The following is a 25,218-nucleotide window of genomic DNA, read 5'->3' as shown; positions in this document are numbered from 1 at the left end:
GTGAAAATGTGAATTATTTTTTATCATAATAAATCATGCAAATACCTTATAAAATTATAAACTATTGCAAACTTAGGAGGAAAAGACTGTTACTCACTGAACTTCCTCATCCATCACATCTTCTGTGTCAGACATGACTATAAACTAGCTTAAAGATTAAATGCAGGATACATTAAGAAACAACTAACATTTTTTTGCAATACCAAAATACATCTTGTACATTATTCTTAAAAGGCAGGGATTTGTCAGGAATAGATTTCTCTTGAAACACTTACCGGGGGTTGTTTGCGGCTCTCAGAGATGGAGCAGCTCTCTTTTAGAGTGCAGTGTTATAGCAGCAGTGGGCCTCAGTCTCAAGTCTAACATACTAACACACCACGTGATCACGATGGCCTCTCATTGGCGTGTGCTGAAAGCCTTTGTCTATTGTTAGACTGTCAGATGCATTTCAGTGAAGTTCTAAAACCAAACATTCTCTTTGACCTGTTCATACTCTGCCTTATTTTACCACCCTGTGAAACCCAATACATTTGAAGAAAGAAGCAGACAGTTTATCTCAGATGACAATGAATGCATTACAGGAAACAAACAGAGGCAATGCGTGCATGTATCACTACTTTACTGTAATAGCTTGCACAGTTGTTGATCATCACTGACAGTTGGAACTGTTATAGTATAGGAAATAGTTTTAAGGTTTGATTGATATTTTGAAGGAGTTGAGCTATATTATTACCAAAATGATTTATAATGCTGGACATATGATTTTTAATTCTGTCGCATCAGATGTAGTGTTCATAGCATGAATTTGAGACTCCAAGTGCAAAGCGTATGAATAAAAGTCATGACGCAAATGCATTTATTAGCAAAGTATGATCAAACAGCTAAACCAAAACATGTTATATGGCATTACATAAAGAGTGTAAAATCAACAGGTCATCTGAATCTCCATGCACGTGAAACTCCAGAGGGAGGATGGAAGTTGGAATTAAATTGTTTATTTTTTTACATTTTTAAATAATCTGGAAGTTCACTTCAGAGCGAAAGATTGACACACAGATTTCACAACATTGATTGCACACATTTGCCATGTTGACCAGCAGAAAGCTACTTGACTTCTTTCTGCATGAACCATGATTTATACATGGCTAAAGACAATTTTTTTAATTTAGCCAAAAACTTTGTAAATACGACTGCATCTGTTTTAATGGTAACTGGCAGCTGTAAATTAATTGTTTTATAATTATCACTTTATTTTCAGATGTAAAAAATGTGAAATGTTTATAGAATTCAGTAAGAAAATGAATTAGAAGTTTTAGTTTGTTGTTGTTGTTTTTTCATCTGATAGGGTTCAAGACAGTAGGGACAAAATAATGCTAAATGCAAATAATAAAATGCAACTAACCATAGAATCATGCATAGTTATGAGAGCAAAATGAATAAGCTTGTCAATGTTTAAAAGATAAGCGAAAACACTTTCCACTTAAACATTTGCGTTTTGAAACATTTTTTTTTTTGGTGTAAATCCACCTGTCACTTATTAATAATGTTTGATACTAATACTTTAATATGTATTATTGGGCTTGTGCAATTCATGGTAATTGTAATCAATTTAAATGTTTAATGGAATTTTTGTTCACTATTGAGATTTTTTTAACTTACAAAATATTTATTTACTGTTAAGGCTCTGACGTTACAAAATTATGCATATTTAATGGATGCATCTTCCAATTTGGCTGATTTGGGATCTGTTGGATGTCTTTATTTTCTTGTTCCTGTAAAACATAAGGGAATACGTAGTAAATTTGCTAATGAGTTATCAAAGAGACAGTATGAGCGAGTTACATTTGATCTATATACATCATGTGTATAACTCAGCAGGCTTTTTCATCACTTCCTCAAATACACAAAAGCAAATACATCATCCATCCGCACCTGTTCCCCGTTACAGAATTAACACGTTGGTGCCGTGACCCAGACAAATACACACAAGCGACATGGTCAGAGGTCTCAAGTTGTGCTACAAGTGCGGCAAATACCTGGTACATTGTCATCTATGTCACTCTCAAAGACAAATTCAGCTGAAAGACCAAGGATAGTTGCCAACACTAGCTTCTATGCTAGCTTTTTCACTTGTATCTTTGAATTAATAGTAATCAACCATAAAAACAGGATCCCTGTCAGAATATGTGCTAAACTTGGGTGTTAAGATGGTTAATGTGACATAATGTGGTACTGTTATCCTTTCTGTACCTCTGAATAATAAACTACTTTGCTATTTGACATCATGCTAATCCAATGATTCATTCCCATGCAGTGGCACAACAGAACAGCTGTGGCAGAGAATGCGATGCATCACGACACAATGCTACATGGGAGTTGCTGGGTGAAATGAACACGTTGGAATGACATGCCGGTGGTCCAATGCAGGAGAACAAGATCCGGTCTTTAAATATAGTGTGGCGTGATATGTGAACGAGAGATTTAAAATCTTGCTGGCCAGTTAGGGTCATGACTTCGGACTTTTGCCGTCGCCGTGCTGTCAATTAAAACACCTCCCACTGATCCACCCTTTTTAGGGAGCAAATCTACTCACTAGTGTGAAGATATTTTGAAAAATTTCTTTTTTTTTTGTCCAATGAATGTCAATGAGGACGAATGCTATTTTTGGACCCCATTTGATTTTCATTGTATGGACAAAAGCCGATCAAAAATATTTTCAAATATCTTTTCCACAGAGGAAAAAATTCATACAGATTTGGAAGGAAATGAAGGTGAGTAAATGATAAAATGGTTTTCACTATTGGCTGAACTATCCTTTTAATAAATATATATATATACATTTCTTTTTGACATTTGGTACTAAATATTGAGAAAACAGAAAGGTCACTTACCATTTGTGACAAATTTACTCTTGGCTGCGAACACCTGGAACAAAAACAACCCCATGAGAATGTGATTTGAAAAAATCTTTCATTAAGGAATCTTCAACACAATCTCACAAGAAAACGTGACTATTTTGCAAATTGGCAATTTTATATGAATTCATACAATGTGAATGATATGAAAATATAAAATCTTTATAAAAAGTAAACATGACATTCCACCCCAAAACATAACCGTCACTGGGGCATAAGCAAATCATACGAAAATGCATGAATGAGATCATTTGAATTAGCCACCAATTGCCAAAATGTTAAATAGTGCCAAGACATTGCATTGGTATTTTTGGTGCTATTAAAGGTACAACTGTTTATAATATTGTGTAGAAAAAGGAAAAAAATAGAAACAAAAATGAGAACACATCATTTGATCTTAATCTGACAGAACATTGTAGTCACAATATCTCCGAAGGGAATGATGGGATACAGGTGTGCTGATGGGACACTGAACATCAAAACATTGCCATCCAGTCAAATACAGTATAAAACTAACCACTGAAATGAAACAGACCCTTCAAGATGAAAGGAAACAGGGCCATTACTTGAATTCATGAGGCCTGGAAGCAATCTTTCACATATATTCAGCTAGCTAAAGACATGCTAGGCAGCTAGCTAATTGTAAAGTGGGTAGGTGAGACAATAATATGTGTAATTTGAATAAAAATGGAAGATCAAAGCTGGGACAACACAGTTCCAAAAGTAGAAAAATATTTGTGTTCTCACCATGTGCCAACTTTGATCTTCCTTTATGCAACTTTTTGTGGCTGAGCACCCGCATTAAGCTTTTGGCCTGCTAGATGTGCGCACTTTTGGTGTAATTCTAATGTGAATAACACACCATAAAATCAACAGGCATCACACACCACTTTCCTGACCTGTCTGTCTTTTCTGGAACGGGAAATGAAACAAACTATGAAATAACTAACGTTTATGGATTAAATACCATATGATGTTTCCATCCATTAGCTCACCTTGGCAGGTGTGGAGCCCTTTGCTTCCCATGGGCCGCGTGGTTTAGTGACCTCAGCTGGCTTTTGCTCCTATCAAAATCACAACACCCTCCATTAGATTTGCATTCAGGTTATTAATGGATTTTTTTTATAATTTTCCTGTATTAAAGTTTACCTTTCTTGAACTGGATTGAATCGAAGCAGAAAAAAAAAGGGAAAAAAGGGAAAAGGAAAGTCCACAGCTAGAGGAGTGGGAAGGAGGTCAGATCAGTAATGGAAAATAAAAGGATCCTTTCAGCAAAGCACTGGGACTGTCTCAGATGGCAATATCATTGTAAACATGTACCATGGTTTTTACATGGTATTCCAAGGTAGAATACAAAGAATACCATAGTGTTTACCACGGCACATGCCCGAAAACTAATGGTACCCAAATAATTATTAAAGATTGAACTATAAACATATATTTTGATAATTTTATGTAATTAAAATATCTAATTATATTAATTGAATTATTTTATTATCTTAATAAACCATGTGTTAATGGTAATACCATGGTGCTTTTTTGGGTTATTTAATAATAATACAAATAATGAACAAATATTAATTCTAATTTATTGGTTACACTTTGGTTTGGGGACCAATTCTCAATATTAACTAACTATTAACTTTTGCCTTAAACTCCTAATTTGCCTCTTAATAATAGTACGGTAGTTGTTCATTTAAGGTACAACTAATTTTGTAAGGTGTTTTTTTATTTATTTATGAACGTTTTTTAATCTAAACCACAAATGCAATACACTGAAGAATCACTGGAGGGCCACCTTGTACCATGCAGAATATAAAAGTGTTAAGCTAAATTTACTTCAACTGTTCCCACACTTTACTGCTCATCTGAACATTTTGAATTCTACAGGTGCATCTCAATAAATTAGAATGTTTCGGAAAAGTTCATTTATTTCAGTAATTTAACTCAAATTGTGAAACTTGTGTATTAAATAAATTCAGTGTACTCTGAAGTAGTTTAAGTCTTTGGCTTTTTTTAATTGTGATGATTTTGGCTAACATTTAACAAAAACCCACCAATTCACGATCTCAACAAATTAGAATACTTCATAAAACCAATTAAAAAAAACATTTTTAGTGAATTGTTGGCCTTCTGGGAAGTATGTTCATTTACTGTACATGTAATCAATACTTGGTAGGGGCTCCTTTTGCTTTAATTACTGCCTCAATTCAGCGTGGCATGGAGGTGATCAGTTTGTGGCACTGGTGAGGTGGTCTGGAAACCCAGGTTTCTTTGACAGTGGCCTTCAGCTCATCTGCATTTTTTGGTCTTTTGTTTCTCATTTTCCTCTTGACAATAGCCCTTAGATTCTCCATTAGGTTTAGGTCTGGTGAGTTTGCTGGCCAGTCAAGCACACCAACACCATGGTCATTTAACCCATTTTTGGTGCTTTTGGCAGTGTGGGCAGGAGCCAAATTCTGCTGGAAAATGAAATCAGCATCTTCAAAAAGCTGGTTAGTAGAAGGAAGCATGAAGTGCTCCAAAATGTCTTGGTAAACGGGTGCAATGACATTGGTTTTAGAAAAACACAATGGACAAACACCAGCAGATGACATTGCACCCCAAAACATCACAGACTGTGGAAACTTAACACTGGACTTCAAGCAACTTGGGCGATGAGCTTCTCCACCCTTCCTCCAGACTCTAGGACCTTGGTATCCATTTGAAATACAAAACTTGCTCTCATCTGAAAAGAGGACTTTGTAACAGTCCAGTTCTTCTCCTTAGCCCAGGTAAGACGCCTCTGACGTTGTCTGTGGTTCAGCAAATTCCTTGACACGTCTGTATGTTTTGACCCCAGCCTCAGTCCATTCCTTGTGAAGTTCACTCAAATTCTTCAATCGATTTTGCTAGACAATCCTCATAAGGCTGCGGTTCTCTTGGTTGGTTGTGCATCTTTTTCTTCCACACTTTTTCCTTCCACTCAACTCTCTGTTAACATGCTTGGATACAGCACTCTGTGAACAGCCAGCTTCTTTGGCAATGAATGTTTGTGGCTTAACCTCCTAGTGAAGGGTGTCAATGATTGTCTTCTGGACAACTGTCAGATCAACAGTCTTCCCCCTGATTGTGTATCAGAGTGAACCAGCCTGAGAGACCATTTTGAAGGCTCAGGAAACCTTTGCTGTTTTTTTAAGTTGATTAGCTGATTGGCATGTCACCATTTTCTAATTTGTGAGATAGTGAATTGGTGGGTTTTTGTTAAATGTGAGCCAAAATCATCACAATTAAAAGAACCAAAGACTTAAACTAAAGTCTGTGTGCATGCATTTATTTAATTCACAGTTTCACAATTTGAGTTGAATTACTGAAATAGATCAACTTTTTCACAACATTCTAATTTATTGAGATGCACCTGTATAACTGAAAATTTAGATACATAAATAAAGACTATTCTCCCTAATGTTCTGTGAACATAAAAACACATTAAAGTTCAAATGAAAACTGAACCTTATTCATCTCAACTCTCATAAATAACTTTTAAAGAAATCCCCTCTCAGACACAGTCAGGTTTGTATTACAGTATTCATTGCGCATTGTAGACTATAAACCCCATCTATCAAAGTCTCCACAGAGAAGGTCGTCTGATGGTCATGGATTGTGTGTGAACAGGTCACTGTGAACAATGTCTGCTTCTTAGAGTTACTATAGTCATGTTACAGCATGAGTGACTCTTGATTCTTGAAGGCTGGTAAAATAAACATAGAGCCATGAGTGAAATATAGTTCAGGAGAGAAGGTTGGAGCTGTGCCACATCAATGCAGAACGAGTTTCAACACTTGACCTTTCACTGATTTCTACAAAGACACTCATTTTTTGTTTTATGCCAAAGCTGAAATATTTCTACTGCCGACAAGAACACAACTCCATTTTAAAACCTTCTCTATATCTTGGGAATTCATTTTCAGTTCACAAATCTCTGGTATCTCACCAGCTTTTGTTTCCAATTTGTCAGCAGATGGTGTTAAACAATCATATAACTTTTCTCCAAGTGAAAAGCATTTCCTATTTAATGCATTTCACTAATTATGAAAAAAAAGAAAAAGCAGACTTGAACTTAAAAAAAAAAAGAAATGAAGGAAAATGAAGCCTGAACAAATAACTGAAATAAGTGTAAACTTAAGTATTACGAAACAGCTAAAATTGGTAGAAAAATTTAATAAAACTATACAAAAGTACATCATAACATTTCTAAAACAAACTAAATTTAAAATGAAAATTCAAAATAAAATCTAATTCAAAATATGAATAAACACTATTATGAAAAATAGTATTATAAAAAATATGAATAAATAATATTATATAATTAATACTAAAGTAACACTGGCATGAGGACAGACAGACAAACTAAAAGATTGTATATATATATACATTAACAGTAGTCAAACATAAAGATTTGCATATAGACAGTCGATGAAGTGACAGACTCACTATTTTGGCAGGTGGTTTTTCTGGTGCAGAGGCTGGTTTTGGTTCAGGAGGTTTGGGCTCTGGAGTCTTGGCTTTCCAGCTGTTAATGCGACCAGCCACACCGATGTTCAGCCCAGCTGTTTCCTGAGAGGACAGTTTTCAGTCAAATTTATACTGCTTCATCTGCTTATTTCGGTAATCTTGTTGTCTCTTTCTCTCCTCTTGTACCTTGGTGACCGCTGGGGGGCTTGCAGGACTTGGGGTGGGATTGACCACATTCCCCTTCTCCCACATACTCTTGATGCTCCGTAGCCCTTCAGCCACAGGTACATCCACAGGAGATTTGGGGGATTTGCTCACTTCTTTGGTCTGGACAACAACAGATAATCTCAAACTGAGTCATAAATGACAGTTGGCTGTTCTAGTGTTTACAGTTCCTCACCTGAACAGCAGAAGTGTATTGCTCGAGTCTGTTTCCAATCTTGCAAACTAATGGAGTGTGTGATGTCTTCACCGGACTGGTGTAAAAAAAAGTTGTATCAACTCAGTTTATCCTAGACCCTAGTACTTCTCTGATTGTTGTTTGATAGACTTCTTACCTTTTTAGAGCAGATTTGTTCAGAAATTCAGCTTTTTCTCCAATCTTTTAGAAAAAGAAATACATATCGTATTACAAAAAGCACATTATGGTACCATGTTCAAAAAAGTGACACTTAGAATAAGTCAGAGAGTCACTGACCTTCGTGGAGGCGCCCTTCGGCGCGATAAATGGTGCTTTGCTCCCTTCTTTCAACTCCTCCTTTTGTTTTTTTTTCTCAGCTGCCTCTGCCCTCCTTCGCTCAATCTCTTCCTTCATCTTCTTCCTCTCTTCCTGTTCATTTTAGTGACAAGAAGGAGACACGGGCAGTATACTTCTCACAAATAAAGTGTATGATTGCCCCCCCCCCCATTTAACTGTCTGCATCTCACATTGTTTTTTAACGCAAAAACACATTGCATAAATTGTAATTTTGGAACGTTTGATGCATTCTAATTTGCATATTATTTGTACTAGATAGTATGACAGAACAAGACTAGCATTTCAAATCATTGTTGAGTTTTCAAATCAAGAATTTATGTTTTATGTTTTAGGCTAATATTACCTATAAACCTTTGCACTATGGCAGGTTATGCAGAGGTATCAAAAAAGTCATATTTACTGTAGTCATATATAGTTGACTAAATACTGGCATACTGTTTGACTACTGTATATACTTAAAAGTACATACTCTACCATCACCAACACAGTGGATACTTTCAGTAAGCAGAGTTAGAATTCTTTTTCTACCTCCTCTTTGGCTCTCTTATCTGCCAACTGCTGTTTCTTCTGCTTCTCTTCCTGCTCAAGAATCTTCCTCCTTTCCTCCCTCTTCTTCTTCAGCTCCTCCAGCTCGGCCTCTGCAGTTTGGTGCTTCTGCTTCATCTTCTCCAGCGCCTCGCTGTCTGTCTCATTCCGTCTGCGTTTTAGCTCCTGCAGCTTGCGTTCTGCCTCCAGCTTGGCGAGGGGATCTTGCTTCTCTGTGTCAGGAGAACGCAAGCTGGTGGGACTAAAACGTGAAGAAACAATGTCTTTATATTCATTTTGGCTTGCCTAAAAAAATCTGGGAATGCAAATAGAGTAAATTATGAAATGACAAATGAGTCTTTGCCTTAGTGTCTTCTCTGGTTTCTCGGGTTTGGCGGTGCTGTCAGCTACATCTTGCGGCTTTGTTGACACTTTCAGCTTTGCATGGAGAAACAATGAATATTATTTTATTCTCAGGTTGTGCTGTCATTTCATCAATTATAAATGTCTTGCTAGAGCTGTGATGCTATTTGGACATTGACTTACTTTGTCACGCAAAAAGGAAGGTTTTGGTTTTTCCTCTACAACCTAAAGAGGCAAAAACAGGCAACTTTAATTTCAGTCATTAGCGTTAGCAAGTGATTTTTCTAATGTAGCAATCTGTGGGTATAGCATGGAGAATTGACCACACTGCATGCAAATTACACAGCAAAAATAAAGCAACACCAGGCAGTCTTGACACAAACATTGAGTTTTCGGAACAGCATGTATAAAGCAAAGTGATATGTGATCATAAATGAGTTAATCTCACGAAAACTTGTCCTGGTGACATTTCACTCCATAATCCAATTGAAAAATAAAATTTAGTATAATTATTTTTATTTATTTGTGCATGGCGACACTGGTGACTCATTATATTCTTATTACTGTAATGTCATTAAATATTGTCTATTACACTGTATTACAGTTAAAAAAAAAGTTAATGATAAACTTGCATAAATGAAATACAACACATGACAGGTTTCATGAGATTCACAGAAAAACTCTGTTCATCCAGTCAAACCAAAAAGTGCATTAAAAGCGTGGGCTGTGCATGAAGCACGTCTGTGATTTCTATGCATCACTCAGGCTAAGAGGTGAATACCTCTTCCTTCTTTGATTTGACTCTTTCTTCAACTTTGGCCTTCGCTTCTTCAGCCTCTTTCTTCCATTTAGGCTTTTCCTCAACCTCTTTCTTTGGAGTCACCGGTTTCTCCTCAGCCTTCTTCTTTGGTGTTGATGGTTTTTCTTCAACCTCCCTCATTAGTTGTGGTTTCTCCTCCTCTTTCTTTGGGGCTTTGGCTTTCACCTCAACTTCCCTAATTGATTTTTTTGGCATTTCTTCAACTGGTACATTGGGTTTCTCATCCTCCTTCTTCACTGGGGCTTCATATTGAATTTGAGTCTTCACCTCAACAAGTTTTTCTTCAGGATTCTTTACCTGTTCTTCCTTTTCCACCAGCTTTTCCTCATCAATCTGTGGTGTAGTTGGTTCCACTATGACTTCATCCTCTATTTGGTCCTCTTTTGTTGGTTCTTTTCTTAATATTTGACTTTCATCTTCAACCTCGTTTTTTTCTAAATCTGCACTTTCTAAATCTGCATTTGTTTGTTCTTTAATCTCTATATCTGATTCTTCCTAAAAATATAACAAATAATTACAAATATTTTCTACCATAAAAATCCATTCAAAGGCAATTTTTGCATTTAGAACCCAAGCAAATCCTAGGAATCTCATACCTCATTTGGTACAGCTGTTTCTTTGGGGTTCTCCTCCATGGATTCCTGTAACAAATGGAGAGTCAGGATAAACTAATATTGTAGAAAACACATGAAATCCATTGTTTACATACTAAAATTCATCATATGATGGAATGACAGCAAAACATTTTTGAGGAAATGACCTGTTCTCTGAGGTAGGAGCTCTGTGGTGTCTCTTCCTCTTCTAGTTTGTCAGTCTTCTCAGGAGATTCTTTGGGTTCTTCGGATGCTGTGACTGGAACTGGGTCCCCCTTTTTTGTTATAGTCACCTCAATCTCAACACTGTTTTTCTCTATCAATTCCTCCTCTTTTGTCTCTTCCCTTTCCTTCCAAGAGTTGGTTTCTGTTGAAGAAACATCATTTTGGGAGGACTCTTGTTCATCATTTCTAGGACTTGGCTCGTCCTCTGTGGTAGTGCTGCTGGTGGAGACAGTTTCAACCATGATTGTGGGATCTACTTCCTTCTGTCTCTCCAAAGCTTCTTTCATTCTTTTCTGTCTCTGCTCTTCTCTCCTAGCAATCCTCTCTAAGAGAGCCTGATCATCATCCTCAGCCGGTGCAGAACTAGTGATCAAGGAGGACGTCTCTGCACTGAAAACATTATCAATATAGTCAAATATTTGTGTAATGGAAAGAGTTTGGATTTTACATCAGGATGTCAATTTCAGTTTTTGTGTACTGTATACTGTATACACCCCCCCCCCCCACACACACACTTACATGTTTGTTTCTGTTGTAGTGTTAGTCAAATCTTCATTCTCCGTATTGCGCAGGCGTTCCTGACGGGCTCGTCTCCGGCGTTCCCGGGCCACCTCCTCTTCGTCATCGTAAGAGTTCATCCTAAAGAGGCAGTGGGACACAGACATGGAAGTAAAGACTCTCATTCTTCAGTATGAATGCAGACTGACAATACTGACAGATTTATGAATGCTTCTTGGCGCAGTGCTGAAAGAGCATGTGGGAAACAGACTTCATAAACTTTACATCACCCCCGAGTCAATAATTATCATACGACCAAATGTGAGCAAAATATGTAGAAATTCCTCATAGATGCATAAATGTGTGCACAAAATGTACCCATCTAGTTAACATTTATTTAATATTCAACTATTTAAATTTTTACAATTATATCTAAAATTACAATTATAACAAATTATTCAAAGTATGGATTTATTTGTTAAAAAACTGAACATTGGTCATGTTGAGAGTGGATGTTTATTGCAATATACAAAGGATATTCTTACAAATAATTACAGTGGTACCATAATGGTATCAAATGGTAATATCATGCTTCTAAATGTTTTACCATTTAAATTGTATAAACTTGGTACATGTAAAAAACATGGCAATACAATTCTAATAACTGTACTTTTCTGTTGACTGATTTAGACCTTGAGATTCATATAAACAGTTTCTTGTGTTTATTTATGCTTGGTTAAGATACTGGTCAAAACCCGAAAACCTCGACTGTAATAAAATCTTTGTGGCAAAGAGAGGGGTCTGAACTGCAGTCTGATGGAAAAGCTTTGTTAGCATCCTAGCGTCATGGTAAATTAGCAACTTAGATGCCATATGTACTTTTTTCCTCTTGGAGTTGCCTCATTGTTGGCTCAGATGTTCTCAAATTCTTGCCATTGTAGTTGAGTGAGTCTGGCCTGGCATGCGTTTGCCATGGCATGTTGGTGTTTATAAGGCAGTGAGAGCTCTTAAAATGGCCAATTGATGGAGGATGGGTTTTATTTTTTTCCCTTTATCCTCTTCACTTCCCTTCCCAATCATTTTCAGATGTTGTAGATGGTAGAGAAAAACCCATGACAGTGACCGCAATTCTATGTCTCCATCCCGAGACCAACAGCGGAAATCCGAAACAATCCGGTCCTCTCAGGGAGTTCCATATGAAAAAGGTCATTCAAAAAGACAGTCAGATGGAGTATCTGTGATTTTCCTGGAAGAATACAGTCTGTCTTCTGTAAGAAGTGTTGCTGGATGAATCTGATAATTTCAGACCACCAGTGCGGCAGATGAAATGCAAGGAGAGATGGAGGGAGAAAGCTCACACTCTTGGTAGACACTGAAACATTATGGCTGAATCTTGGAATAAAAGCAGCAGTCAAAACATTCCAAAGTCTGTGGAGTTTCCTTAACCTGCTGTAGAGAGATTCAGCACATGACACGCCAGATTCCCAGACCAGGGCTGCATTGGACTGTTGGTGCCAATGGGTTCTACAATCTAGGTTTACAATGCTTTTGGGAAGCATTAGCAAGTCAAAAATACATAGCTGTGCTAGTTTCATGTGTTTCATTTCACACTGTGGTCTTTTCTTTTCACGTAATAAAATAATTTCAGCTTAAATTAATATTTCATGTCCATTTATCATTACATACAGTCAGTCTGTCATGATAACAAAATGAACCCCATGGAGATAAAAGACCCCTGCTTCTTGGTTATTTTGCTATAATAACAGGATATCATCCACTACATATTTCTTTCTTAGATTATTATGCATAATGTTCTGTAAGTTAAAAAATAAAGAAATAAAATCATAGAGGTAAAATAATAAAGAAATAAAAATGTAATTAAATTTAATTTAATTAACCTCAAGTTAGCTTCTCATTTGTTATAATTATATTGTATTATATTAATTTAACATATTAAATCTTTTTTAAAATATATAATTGCAATAAAATAAATGGTGATAATCTATATTACCTCCAACAAGGCTATGCATGTACTTGTACAATAAAACAATTTTTTTAATTTAAATTAATTTTAAATCTTTTAAAAAAGTACATTACATCATTACATAATGTAGAATGAAAAAAAAAAAATAATAGAAGATTGTTCCCAGAAGTCCTTGTATTACAATAAAAAAAGCTTTTAATTCATCATGTGACTTTCACCCTCTTCAGTGAAAGCCTAAATGATTAGTGAGGTGTTATGTCAATCAAAGAACTGATGTAATATTGTGAAATCATTTTTGGGATTCTAAAAAGAGGAATGAAGACTGAATCCCTATAGTTCAGTATAGTTGATTCTTGAAAATTAAATTGGACAGAATTATGATGGCATCGTTCTAAAGAGGTAATATGCTGAAACTATTGAAAGAGCAACCGCACTTAGAAAATATGCTGATGCATCTGGTGAGCTGTTTAATCAAGCACAAGGGCTTTATGGGCCATGTTCACTTCCTTTGACATCAATATGCGGGTTCTCTCCATTGCTGTTTTGAACTGGAAACCATGACAGGCAGCTGAGATTTGAGGGAGTTCAGATTCTTTAGCATCAATCATTTTCATAGAGAATATTTCTTTTCCAGATATGATTCCAATAATGTTTTTTTTTCTTCTTTTTTTCTCCACTACAATGCCAGTGGATGTGGTAAATGCCTTGAGGTTTCTTTCTTGAGACTCATCCATCTGAATAAAGTTTCTCTCTCTGTCATTCTAGCACACAGTCTATTCACCGAACAGTTTCTGAGACCAGGCTGAAATATGACATTGTGCAGCAGAAATGAAAGATTGTGAAGAAGAGAAATGTATCCCACACACTCAAGAGTTTAACATGCACGCAAAGGGAGAAAGTGTCAGAATTCATCATTTCTCCAGATAAAAGTTATTAAGTAAGGCGTGGTGGATTTGGCTTGAGTATTTGCTTGACTTGAAAGTGATTTCTATCTAAGGTTTGATTTCCTATTCAGCTCTGATTGTTGCCACAATGAAGCTTAAAAGTGATTTTAATGTGTGTGTGTGTGTGTGTATGTGTGGTGTGTGTCAGTCTACTTTCTCTTAGTCTAATGTGCTGAGACCACAGAGTCACACACAAATAAAAGTATATAATACTGAAAAATTAAAAATCCATAGTTTAAAAATTGTAGTTTAAAATATGTGCCAAGTTCTAAGAAATGGTATCTTTATAGTCTTTTGTTTTATATCATTTTTAGAAATGTTTATATATATATATATATATATATATATATATATATATATATATAAGAAACATAATGAGATATTAATTCATAAATATCATTGTATTTTGGGGAGTCAAACAACAAGACATTTTACCCCCAATCTTACCTGGTCTTCTCATAAAAATGTTAAATTTACTGCTATTTAAAAATGTCAAATCAGTGTTATAGTATTACTGAGATACTATTGTATTTTTTTTTTTACTAATATTTTAAATTAGTTTTTTATCGTTATATTTTACATTCTTTTAATTTTAGTTACAATTTTAGTAAGTTTGTTGAGTGTTTTTGTAATTTTTTACTTTATATAGTTATAATTATATATAGTTATACATATATAGTTATTGTATATAGTTTATAAGACTATTGTATAGAACTAAAAATATCCCTGAGGATAAACACTGTCATCTTCTAGACTCTAAATATTGCAACTGCAAAGACAGAAAACCATGGAAAGTTTGAGACTGATAGGGTATGTTATTGTTAGAGTAGCTAACAACCAAAGTAACTGGAATGATGCCAATCTAACATCCCTAGTTTTTCCAATGACACTACACCATCCAGTACTACCACCACCACCAAATACACAAACAATACAAAACTGTTCATGTGCATTCTAACCTACGTGAAAATATGATTGTATGTGCTGACAGTCATGTGTAACCCTAGTATATGCTTTCCTCTGTTCTCTAGAATGAGTAGTATCCCTCACAAAGAGCAGTAAAGCATCTGTCATCTCCAATAGTACACATCTGCGGATCAGTCCTTAAATGGAGCGCTGGAAAGTAGGAGCTCTAGAAGGATGGAGAAACTGCAGCTCTCAGTCAATGAGTGGGCCAAGTCATCCTGAACTATAAACACTCAACAATGTGTCTCAACTATGTATCAACTATGAACACTCAACTATGAACAAACCTGCCAAACCCACAGTGCACATTACCCACGCTACAAACTTTTTATGTATTTCAAGAATTAATATGAAGAGAATAAAGTTTTGCAAGCCTTAAATGACCATTTTAAATGTCCACAGTCTTCATATTACACAAGACCATGAATGTTAACACTTCAACTGGTACTTGAAATAAAGACAGATTTCCACAGAAGGTTTGCGTCAAAACACAGACGCATGAATAAATCTAATCTGGTTTAAACAAACCCAGTGTAGCAGAATATTTGACATTTATTGTGTAAAAATGACCAATAATGCACTATATATTTATATGACATTTAAAAATGTTTGTGTGATTAAATAAATGAACTAAACTAAACTAAACTGAGCTAAACGGAACTAGTGCGCATCCCATCTGCAACCATTCCTTGTCTGAATGAATAAAAATATATACCCAATGTGCATCTGTCTAAAATCAGATATTATCTGGAAATACTCTACTGACCCGTCAACTGTAACAAAGCACTGTAAACATAGGGAGACATTTACAAGCATGTCAACCTTTATAAGGAATAGAGAGGCGAGCGAAGGCACGGTGGTTTGGATGACGCAGACACAGGCCTCTTGGCCAGAGTATAGCAGACAGTACTCCTGTAGCTTAAAATAGTATTGAACTAATCATCGGGATGCCAGTGATTTGAATTTTATTGCATCATCAAGAAACTAAGAGAGAATTCGACATTTAAAACAAATGGAAAAACCAACTTAACCGTTAAGCATCGTGTGTAAATGAAAGTGCTTGTGACTTACTTCTCGGCCTCCCGCTGCATCTCTTCTCGCTTTTGTCTTCGTAACTCTTTGCGACGCTCAAAATCAAACTCCTCGTCCATGGTTCACACAGAGCTCTTTGAGTACAAGCTGAAAGAGAGAAAGACAGGCAGATTTATAAAGATTTGAACTGTCCTGATCACTCTAATTCAAAGTCAAGACGCTCCCTGTCAGCTGTTGGCTTATAACTTACCAGAACCAGTTTCTAGATCCATTTCCCTGGAACAACTACCAGGAAAGACAAACTATGCCACACGTTTAACTTCACCACTGATCTTCTCTACTCATAGAAATATTAATTTAAGTTTCAAAATCCTCCATTCTTAATTCTCACCTCTTGCCATACAATATTTTTATAATTTCTATATAATTCTAAGAATTTATACAATTTACAAGCTATGTGCAGGTGCTCAATAGTGTTAATGCAAATCTGATATAAAAATGCATTTGTTGATGCAACCGTGCCATATGCAGGTTTGAACTGTTTTGTCGAAGCATAGTTTCCCAGGATTCGTACCTGAGCTCTTCACCACTCAAGTGCAGCTCTATACTGCGGGAGCTACCGAACAAACCTACTGAACACGAACAAAAACCCATACATATGAAGCTGGGTATGTGACGCTAATGTTCAAACATATCAGTTTTGATATCTCGCAGCATCTTAAAATTGTTTTGAATAAATTACTTAATATGCCTCAAGTAATTGTGCAAAAAAAAGGCTTTATTAAGCGAAACTGCTGATCTGTAAATCTTTTTTGGAAACTGCAGCAATCCGTATGTATAGGTACGGGGTTTTTTTTTCAGTTTTGCAGAAATTTATTTTGGTGCATGTATTTCGCATGAGCCTATATGTTGTTTATAACTCATGTTTAAAAACATGGTTAAATAAAATAATAAATCATTTCTGCATTTGCACAAATTGCATTTTGGGGGGCAAGGTGGTGTCACAAAGCCTGTTCTGTGTTCTTCTGTCCATTGCACATGTGTGGAGCGCTGGACCAGACAGAAGGCTAGAGGTTAGTGGACTCGTTGGACGGCTGCTCCTGCTGGAGCTTCAGGCATGTTTAGTTTGGCTCTCCTCCAGAAGCACAGGAACAAGACTCAGGCACCAGTCTAAAGAGTCTCCATATGTGCATAAACTGAAAAAGTCCTGTAATGGTGACTTCATGTAAGGGCTTTCTGGGTGATAAATGCACAAGGCTTTCCTGAACCCTCTTAACCCATGCCTACAACCTGTCACATCTGTCTACAGAAGGCTGATGTGCTTTGACCACTGGGTTAATGTATTGCATCTGCGCATAAGACAATCTGTGTGCAATTTCCTACATTTGCATTGGGTTTGACGTGAGAAAGTGTTGGTGACCCCAGTGGAAAACTAGTGAATTGATCAGATTTCAGAGGAACACTTTTCACCGCATTCAGCAAATATAATCCAAAGGCAGTTACTTTAGCCACTTTTACAAATGAAATTTGTGCAAATGCCTACACTTGTTTTGTATAGCAGCCAGTGAACAAGCATCAGTCCTGTTTTAGAACTGTGGTAGTACAGGCATTTATTAGTTAAAAATGTTATGCATGAGTTAAGTCCATTATCACATATATATATAAAATCTTTCATCAAATGTTTTCCGAAGACCATTTTAATAGTATTCTTTCTTACAGAATACAAGAATTTTAAATACAATTAAAATGACGAGCATAACATCATGAAAATTATATATATATATATATATATATAATGACTAATGTTATATTAATAATATAAAATGTTTTAGTAATAAATTCATATTGTATTTCTTAAGTCTACATAACTTTTTAATGTTAGATTTCTTTAATTTCATTGTTGATCATTTCAGTTTTCTTAGCAAAAATGTTTCATTTTACTTAAATTAAATTAATTATTGAAATGTTTTAAGATTAAATTAACTGTTTCACATTTTTCAAAATCCCCAAACTTATTTATTTAAACTGTTTATTTTTTCAGTTTAAATGAAGAAATTGCAGATTTTTATTATCTGTAGTATGTGTGTATGTATCTGGAGCATATATTTCTGTAATTTATTTCTGCATGTTTGGACAAAACATGAGGACTTGATGAAAAAAAATCAACAACTTCAAGAACAAAGTGATCTGAAGAATTCAAAAGAAGAATTCATTTTTATTTTTCTGTTCCCATTTCTCTTGCTCATTACAGAAAGAAATGACAAAATGCATTTGTGTACATTGGGCACATTTCCACATGATGGAGATGTAGAACATATTCTAATTTATACATTTGTGACTGATTTCAGGTCCTGGGCAATTTGCCCTCTTCATGGTTTTATTTTTTTACACAGAGAGTTTGAATGCACTAGACTCTACGACTAACATAATGCTTTTGCTCTAAAGTACATGCAGACTGACAGATAATGTCCAGCTCCGTTAAAAAGATTTATATAGCGTATCTTAAGCCCATAATGGAATCCCTGTGTATCAGGAAGTCAGTATTTTGGAGCCATTGCTACCACCGTACGACTGGGTGAAGCCGTTTACAATGACATAACGAGCTGTCTAGTGGGTTTATTATGTGCAGACAGGACAAATGTGTGGAGCCAGAATACACATCAGGGCAGGATCTATGTCCAAGCCAAAAGCAATGACAGCTGTGTAAAATGCTGAAACGATTTTCTAGTCACTGATAAAGTACCCTGCTTTCCATTTAATTTATTCTCTTATTCCAACCTGTAGATACAGTGCATGAGAAAGGGTTATTAGATTAGGTAACTGTGCTACAGTTACATCTCTCTTGCATCAATATGTAGTCTCTTTCTTTGGTGACATAATGAAATAATTTAACATTTTATGGTCGCTCTTTTATTTATTTGTTGTGTTCCGCTCATTTTGACCTGGAGAAGAAAATGCTGTTATCACATTTGACTAAAACGTACTCACTTTGCTCACACAGTCACAGGATAAAAAAATGTAAAAAATAAAAATAAATGTCTGTAATTTGTAGGCACCGCCCTCAGTTTTTGTGTGAGCATTGCCAGAAGAATTATGTCAAAAATAATGTGTATAAACTCAGATCAGTGAGACTGATTAAAAGATTGATTCCAAGATTTGGTTTTAATATAGCATAATGAGAGATTTACAATCAATTTTTTAAAAAGCAGATAATTTTTGACCAAGGGCTAAGTAGCAGTACAGTAGGGCAATGCAGGCATTTTTACATTGTTTTGATGCCACAGACCCACAAATATTTAATTGTAGATATATATTTTCATGTATAAAGACATACTGACACTATGAAAAATAAAATAAAATAATATATATAATATATATAATATATTAATAAATAATAATATATATATAATATAATATTTAATGAAATTTTCCTATTAAGGAAATTGTATTTATTTGTCTTATTTTATTTTACTTTGGGTGACGTGTTCAAATCTGGAGTCATTTCTCACTTCCCCCACTAACTCGTCCTATTGCACAGTCTAAAAAAAACTCACAATAAACCAGAACAAAAGATCTTTTGCTCCTAGATTGAACTTCTAGATTTTTGAGGACAAGATGAAAGATTTAACTTATGGCAACTGTGTCATTCCATTCATCAAAACCATCAAAGAGGGAAGCAGCGAGATGTTCGACTTTTTAAATGTGTAATTAGCATTAGTTCTAGCAGTTAGACCAAAACCTCAAATCACATCAAGAACAACATGCCCTTAGCAGTAGAAGCAGCTGTACATTGGCAGTGAATCAAGCCCTCTCGAGTCCCTTCACTCCAGATGCACAGACCGGGATCCCCAACAAGAGATGCACTGAATCAGTGGCTAGGATCGTAAATTTCAGACCCAATAAATATGTGAAGGCTTTTGTGTCATGATGTGTAACAGGACACAGTTGCTGCTCACTTGTAAGGCCTTGCATAACCAAACATGGTTAAAGAAGCTCACCCTGTGAAACTAACATGGGCTTAAGTTAAGAGGGCAAGACTTGGATATCTAGATAAGTACCTTATACCACTGTGATTTCAATAGATTCAATAGCTGCATCAATGCATGATTGCTAATATCATAAAAGAGTCAGCTATGAAATACATGATGCATCAAGCCATCCTGATTTAAAATGAACATTAAGGAACAAAAACACTGACAATGTATCTGTGATTAGTCATTACTCTTGATGTCTTAAATAGGCCACATGCAGTAGTTTTACCCTCTGTCACCCTTCAGCCTCTTTGTGATGCTTCTCATTTCTGTACGCCAGCTGTGAAGCTTTGAGAGTTTGGGAAAATAGGGTTTATTTAATGTGGCCCTGCAGGCACTGGAGATCAAACTGTCCTCAGAGTCCTAAACTGTAGGTTCTCAATCATCTAAATAAGTCATTCTCTCTTTCTCTGACTGACCTGCCCATTTCCTGTGCCCCTTACAGAACAGAAAACCGTCTGTGTGAGAATAAACCAATCATATGTCTTTGTCTAGTTCTATGCCAAGGGCTACAACCTTTTAACCACTAGAAATATACATACATTTCATAGATTTAATATTATATATAATGTAAATATTATATTATTTATAATATTATATTGATTATATTATATTATTATATATTTTATGGTCCACTTATGCTCATCAAGGCTGAATTTACTGGACCAGAGATTCTGTGAAAACAGTAAAAACTGTTACATTTTATTTATTTTGTAATAAACTATTAATAAAATATTTTTTTATTTTAATACTACATTTGAATTACATTGAATTACATACTACATTTGAGGAAACATTTTCCAGTCTTCTATCCATTGACTGTATTCCAGCAGACTCCTCCAAGCAGCGTGAATCAAATAAAACTGCTTTGGATTAGAATCGGATCTGTGCTTCCTACAGATGACCTAAAACATTTGTTTACAATATGCCATATTCAAAGAAATATTACAGGGGTTTCAACATTTAAATGCGCCACTAGACAGGTGGCCAACTGTGACCGAGAATGGTGGGCAATAATATTCATTCCATCTCTTTATTTAGCAAAACCACCCAAAAAGGTTTAAATGATCCCACTTTTAGCTATGTCAAACATTTTCCAAGTCAAAAACATTTCCTTCAAGAGTATACAAATTGATTCCGATGAGGTGGATACAGGACACCGAGATGCTCAAAAAAGAACCTTAACTGCAGTTAAACATTCCAAATCTTCTTGGCAACAAGACATTGATCATGGCCAGACAGATCCACATGTTTCAGGAAGGAGATGGTCTCATGCCTAGTGTCTTATACCATGAAAGGCAAAGGCCAGACTTGGCTGAAGCCTTTCCACAGCTAGATGCCAGGATAATGATAAACAGTGTGTTGCGATGGAACACGTTCAAGCACTAAACCTCAAAACGGAATTTGGTGTTTCGGCCTCACAACTTTAAACTTCTCTGTAATTATTTGATGGACCTACCCAAAGAAATATCAGTTTTGTCTTAATGTGACCTCACACCTTGGGATTGCTACATGCGCCAATTGTCCATCGTCTTTGGTTAAGTAGTACTCCAATATATATAATTCCATCACAAAAAATGTTTGCTGCATAATTCAAGGCAGCACTATGGAAACTCTGTCTTCAAATGACCTGCTTTTCAAACATCAGGCAGTAATGAAGTGTGTATTAAATGAACTTGTGTCTTGTTATATATTTAACTAAACGAATGGTGCTAAAAGTCCAAATCCAGCTTCTATCCAGCACAACTGATATAACTATAGATTACTTTGAGTATATAGTCTGGTTCACATCCAATTCACTCAGAACAGAAGTCAGGATTAAGCCAATAGGAGGTTGTGACAGAAAATGTAATGGGTGATTGTGATTTTTAAATGTCCTTATATTAGTTTTGAATATACTCAGACTGGAATTTCTGCCAACCAAAGCACCAGTTTGAATATCAGTGTGTCTTTTCATGATTCCTTTGAGCAAAATGAATCTCCCTGATCCCTGACGGGCCCCGGCTGACCCAGCATCCCTCCCTCTCTGATTTCCCCCTGAGTCAGGGCACTAAGGGCCAGCAGCATTCCCAAGCTCGATCCCATCTCATTCCGGAAGTACAGGGCACTACTCCTAACATCCTGCCCGCAGCCTGAGCCAAGGCCCTGTTATCGCTGTCAACTGAATTGCCTCCAGATTCTGTTCAGCTGCACAAAACACACACACCACACACTTCTGCTGTGCATTCCATACACTGCTTTATCTGTCACCAGATCTGTACTCTGGGATAAAATACTGAGACATTCTCCAAAAAATAAAAAATAAATAAAGTAAAATTGGCAGGTGAAAGAATATGATGTTATGTAATGGTTAATGCTTTTACCATTTTTTATTTAATCAAAACGTATAATAATGTGAATAATTTATAATAATAATAATAAATTAGTAAATAAATATTTTAGGGAGAAATACTTTTTGGCTAAAATTATTACTGTTATTATTATAAATTTTGTTTTTGTATGTATATATATATATATACATATATATATGTATATATATATATATACATACATTAAAGAAAATATTTAGAAATATTTATTGTGAAGAAATGTATTTTGCCTATTATTGTTATTATTTTAATTATTATTTATGTATTTATTTTTTAGAATATTTTTTGGCTTAATGTATTATTATAATTAATAATAATAATAATAATAATAATAATAATAAATGTTTTCTTAAATAAATGTACTTTTGGCCTTTATTATTAATGCTTTGTAAATAATTATTTGTTTGATTAAATTTATTTTACTATCATTAATTAAAAAAAAATGTATGTCAACCTAATCACTAATAGCTTTTATTACTGTTATTATTATTATTATTAGTAGTAGTAGTAGTAGTACAATTATTAAAATAATTGTTTAAGTATAATTATGATTATTTTATTTTGTGTTACATTTGACATTTTTGGTTGATTTTCTTATTTTATTGCTTTTTAAAAATATAAAGGGTTGCTCAGTAGTAGGTTCAATTGTGACAACTTACCCCACACAGCATGACAACATGCCTCGCTACTGGCCAATGTATGAATAGTTTCTAATCTCCTGGGAATTTACAGTGGAAATGTCCATAAGTTTTGTTTCAAGACTTTAATGTTTGTGCCATACAGCAACATACTCCTGGAAATATTCACTCTACATAGTGAAAAAAATGTGACATCTCGCCCCGGTCTCCCTCTCTAGCAAGCACAATCTATTTTAAAGTAGTGATGTCCTTCTGGCCTCTACATGCACACAGAAACAGATCAGAAAGATCCAAAGGCTGGATGAGTGAGTGAATTTGTGGGAAACCCTCCATTTAACTTGGACTGTATGTCAAAGCAAAGGTAGTCTACAGATGTTCTTGACGAAGGAACAATTTGCAGGTGAAAACTGCATTTCCAACATGCAATTAATTTGTCCACCACAAGACTGTTGCACTGCTAACAAATTTCATTTACAGTAAATTATGTTGCCATCAGCAGCATGTTTTATACTAAATATAATTAAAACATAAAATAAACACATTTCCATTCAATTAAAAAAGATTTTCAAATGTTAAAATGAAGCGCTATGCCTGTAACCCTTACCTGTAATGAACTGGAGCAGGTTTTAGCTCGCTGTCCAATTTAGTTTAGAAGTGTGATCGTGCAGCTGAAAGAGCACTGCAGGAATTACAGGAGTTGTGCCTCCACATTTTATAACATGTGCAGTGTTCAGACTCCGCCTCTGCTGAACTCCATCACTGCATTCATTGGCAGGTCTTTCCTTCATCCATAACTAATAAATCAATGTCATATTACACTCTTATCTGAAATATACCACCCCCAACAAGATTTACTGTAATATATCATACATTTAACCAACAAAATGATTTTAAAGCTTCACATATGAGCTGTTTACAAAAATAAATAATAAATATTAAAATAAAAGTACACTGATGTGTCTACGTAAAAAAAATCTCTTTGTTCTGGTTTGTAATTTTGTCGTTTTGGGTGGATGTTCGTTTGTTTTCTTTTGCTTGTTTGTTTTGTTTGGGGACAGTGTACTTTTATTAGAAGTGTTTGCTTGGTTTTTTTTTTGTGGTGGGGGGGGGGGGGGGTACAGTGTAATTTTATTATAAGTGTTTGCTTTGTTTTTGCAGCTCCATAAGCTTAGCTGCAACAAACGGTGCCTTTTAGTTCATTATTTTTGTTGTAAATGTGAGTTTAATTTTATACTTTTTTCACAATTAACTACTAGGCCTATTAGTTACACATACATTAGTTGCACTAATCATCCATAATAAAATCAAATAGAAAATAATAAAAATGTATAATAAGAAAGGCTAAGAAACGATTTTTTTTATTGCATTGATTAAATTGCAAGTTAACATTAACAATAACTATAGTAACTTTGATATTTTGGCTTTAAATATGATATTTTGTCGCTATGCTTGGTTTAAATTGCTTGCATGATCTTGTAGATCATACTAAAGTTTGTTCTGGTCTTCTTTGTCTCTGGTCTCAGCCAAACTGAACAGTTCTCAAACTGGATCCTTGGCAGAGTTTCTACAGGCAGATTCCCGTGATGTTTCGAGACCGAGTTTTAAGATTAGGACTGTCAAATCCATATTTAAGAACACAATCCATGACAAATGTTTTCCTATGAGGAGTTAATATCACATGTAATCAGAAACAGACTGTCCGGTCACGTCTCCCTTGCTTTAGCAAATAAACTCAATGAAAATCATGTTATTATTTTTTAATAAGCTTTCAAGAAGATGGACGTGGCACATCTTCCCATGAGCATATAGCATGTTAAAATATATATTCTTCTAAGAGGACATGTTTTAGTGCCTCTTTAAGAACATTCCAGCTCAACAAGACAAACGTGAACTATTAGGTCTAGTGAATATTCAGAGTTGGCCAAGTGTTACATCACATTAAATAACCAAAATCAGTCTCCTTATGTCATCAATGCTTTCTATAAAAACATACTTACCACCACTATTATATTAAACATCTGTTCCACAGGAGAAACGTCTTCTCAGAGAACAGTGTAGCACCTC

At 35.3% G+C, this 25,218-nt stretch overlaps 1 protein-coding gene across 4 annotated transcripts; it reads right to left on the bottom strand.

The window, feature by feature from the left end:
• Positions 1-833: 833 nt before the first annotated feature.
• Positions 834-23,827, bottom strand: LOC132133260 (non-muscle caldesmon-like). Of its 4 annotated transcripts, none has more exons than XM_059546058.1 (17): positions 23,759-23,827; positions 16,156-16,263; positions 11,212-11,331; positions 10,635-11,082; positions 10,471-10,515; positions 9,836-10,369; positions 9,238-9,279; positions 9,056-9,129; positions 8,695-8,953; positions 8,107-8,238; positions 7,967-8,010; positions 7,810-7,885; positions 7,596-7,736; positions 7,389-7,511; positions 3,911-3,979; positions 2,892-2,925; positions 834-1,772 (listed from the first exon to the last, which is right to left on the bottom strand). In XM_059546058.1, exons 2-17 carry the CDS (start codon positions 16,233-16,235, stop codon positions 1,759-1,761), a joined length of 2,235 nt encoding a protein of 744 aa, XP_059402041.1. In that variant the 5' UTR covers positions 16,236-16,263; positions 23,759-23,827; the 3' UTR covers positions 834-1,758. The 4 variants fall into 4 exon arrangements, with proteins under 4 accessions (XP_059402041.1, XP_059402043.1, XP_059402044.1 ...); XM_059546060.1 differs by having other exon boundaries at positions 10,172-10,369; XM_059546061.1 differs by lacking the exon at positions 9,836-10,369.
• Positions 23,828-25,218: the final 1,391 nt, after the last annotated feature.

The sequence above is a fragment of the Carassius carassius genome, chromosome 50, assembly GCF_963082965.1.
Source record: "Carassius carassius chromosome 50, fCarCar2.1, whole genome shotgun sequence".
NCBI classification, from domain to species: Eukaryota; Metazoa; Chordata; class Actinopteri; order Cypriniformes; family Cyprinidae; genus Carassius; species Carassius carassius.
This window is presented reverse-complemented; position numbering and strand designations above follow the sequence as displayed.

Excerpts from the sequence above, each read along its gene's own strand:
- LOC132133260 (XM_059546058.1), bottom strand. The coding sequence starts at position 16,235 with ATGGACGAGGAGTTTGATTTTGAGCGTCGCAAAGAGTTACGAAGACAA. Across the intron at positions 8,954-9,055 it reads AAACCAGAGAAGACACTAAG|TCCCACCAGCTTGCGTTCTC; the intron begins GCAAAGACTCAT and ends TTCACGTTTTAG. Across the intron at positions 7,886-7,966 it reads AACAAATCTGCTCTAAAAAG|TCCGGTGAAGACATCACACA; the intron begins GTAAGAAGTCTA and ends TTTTTACACCAG.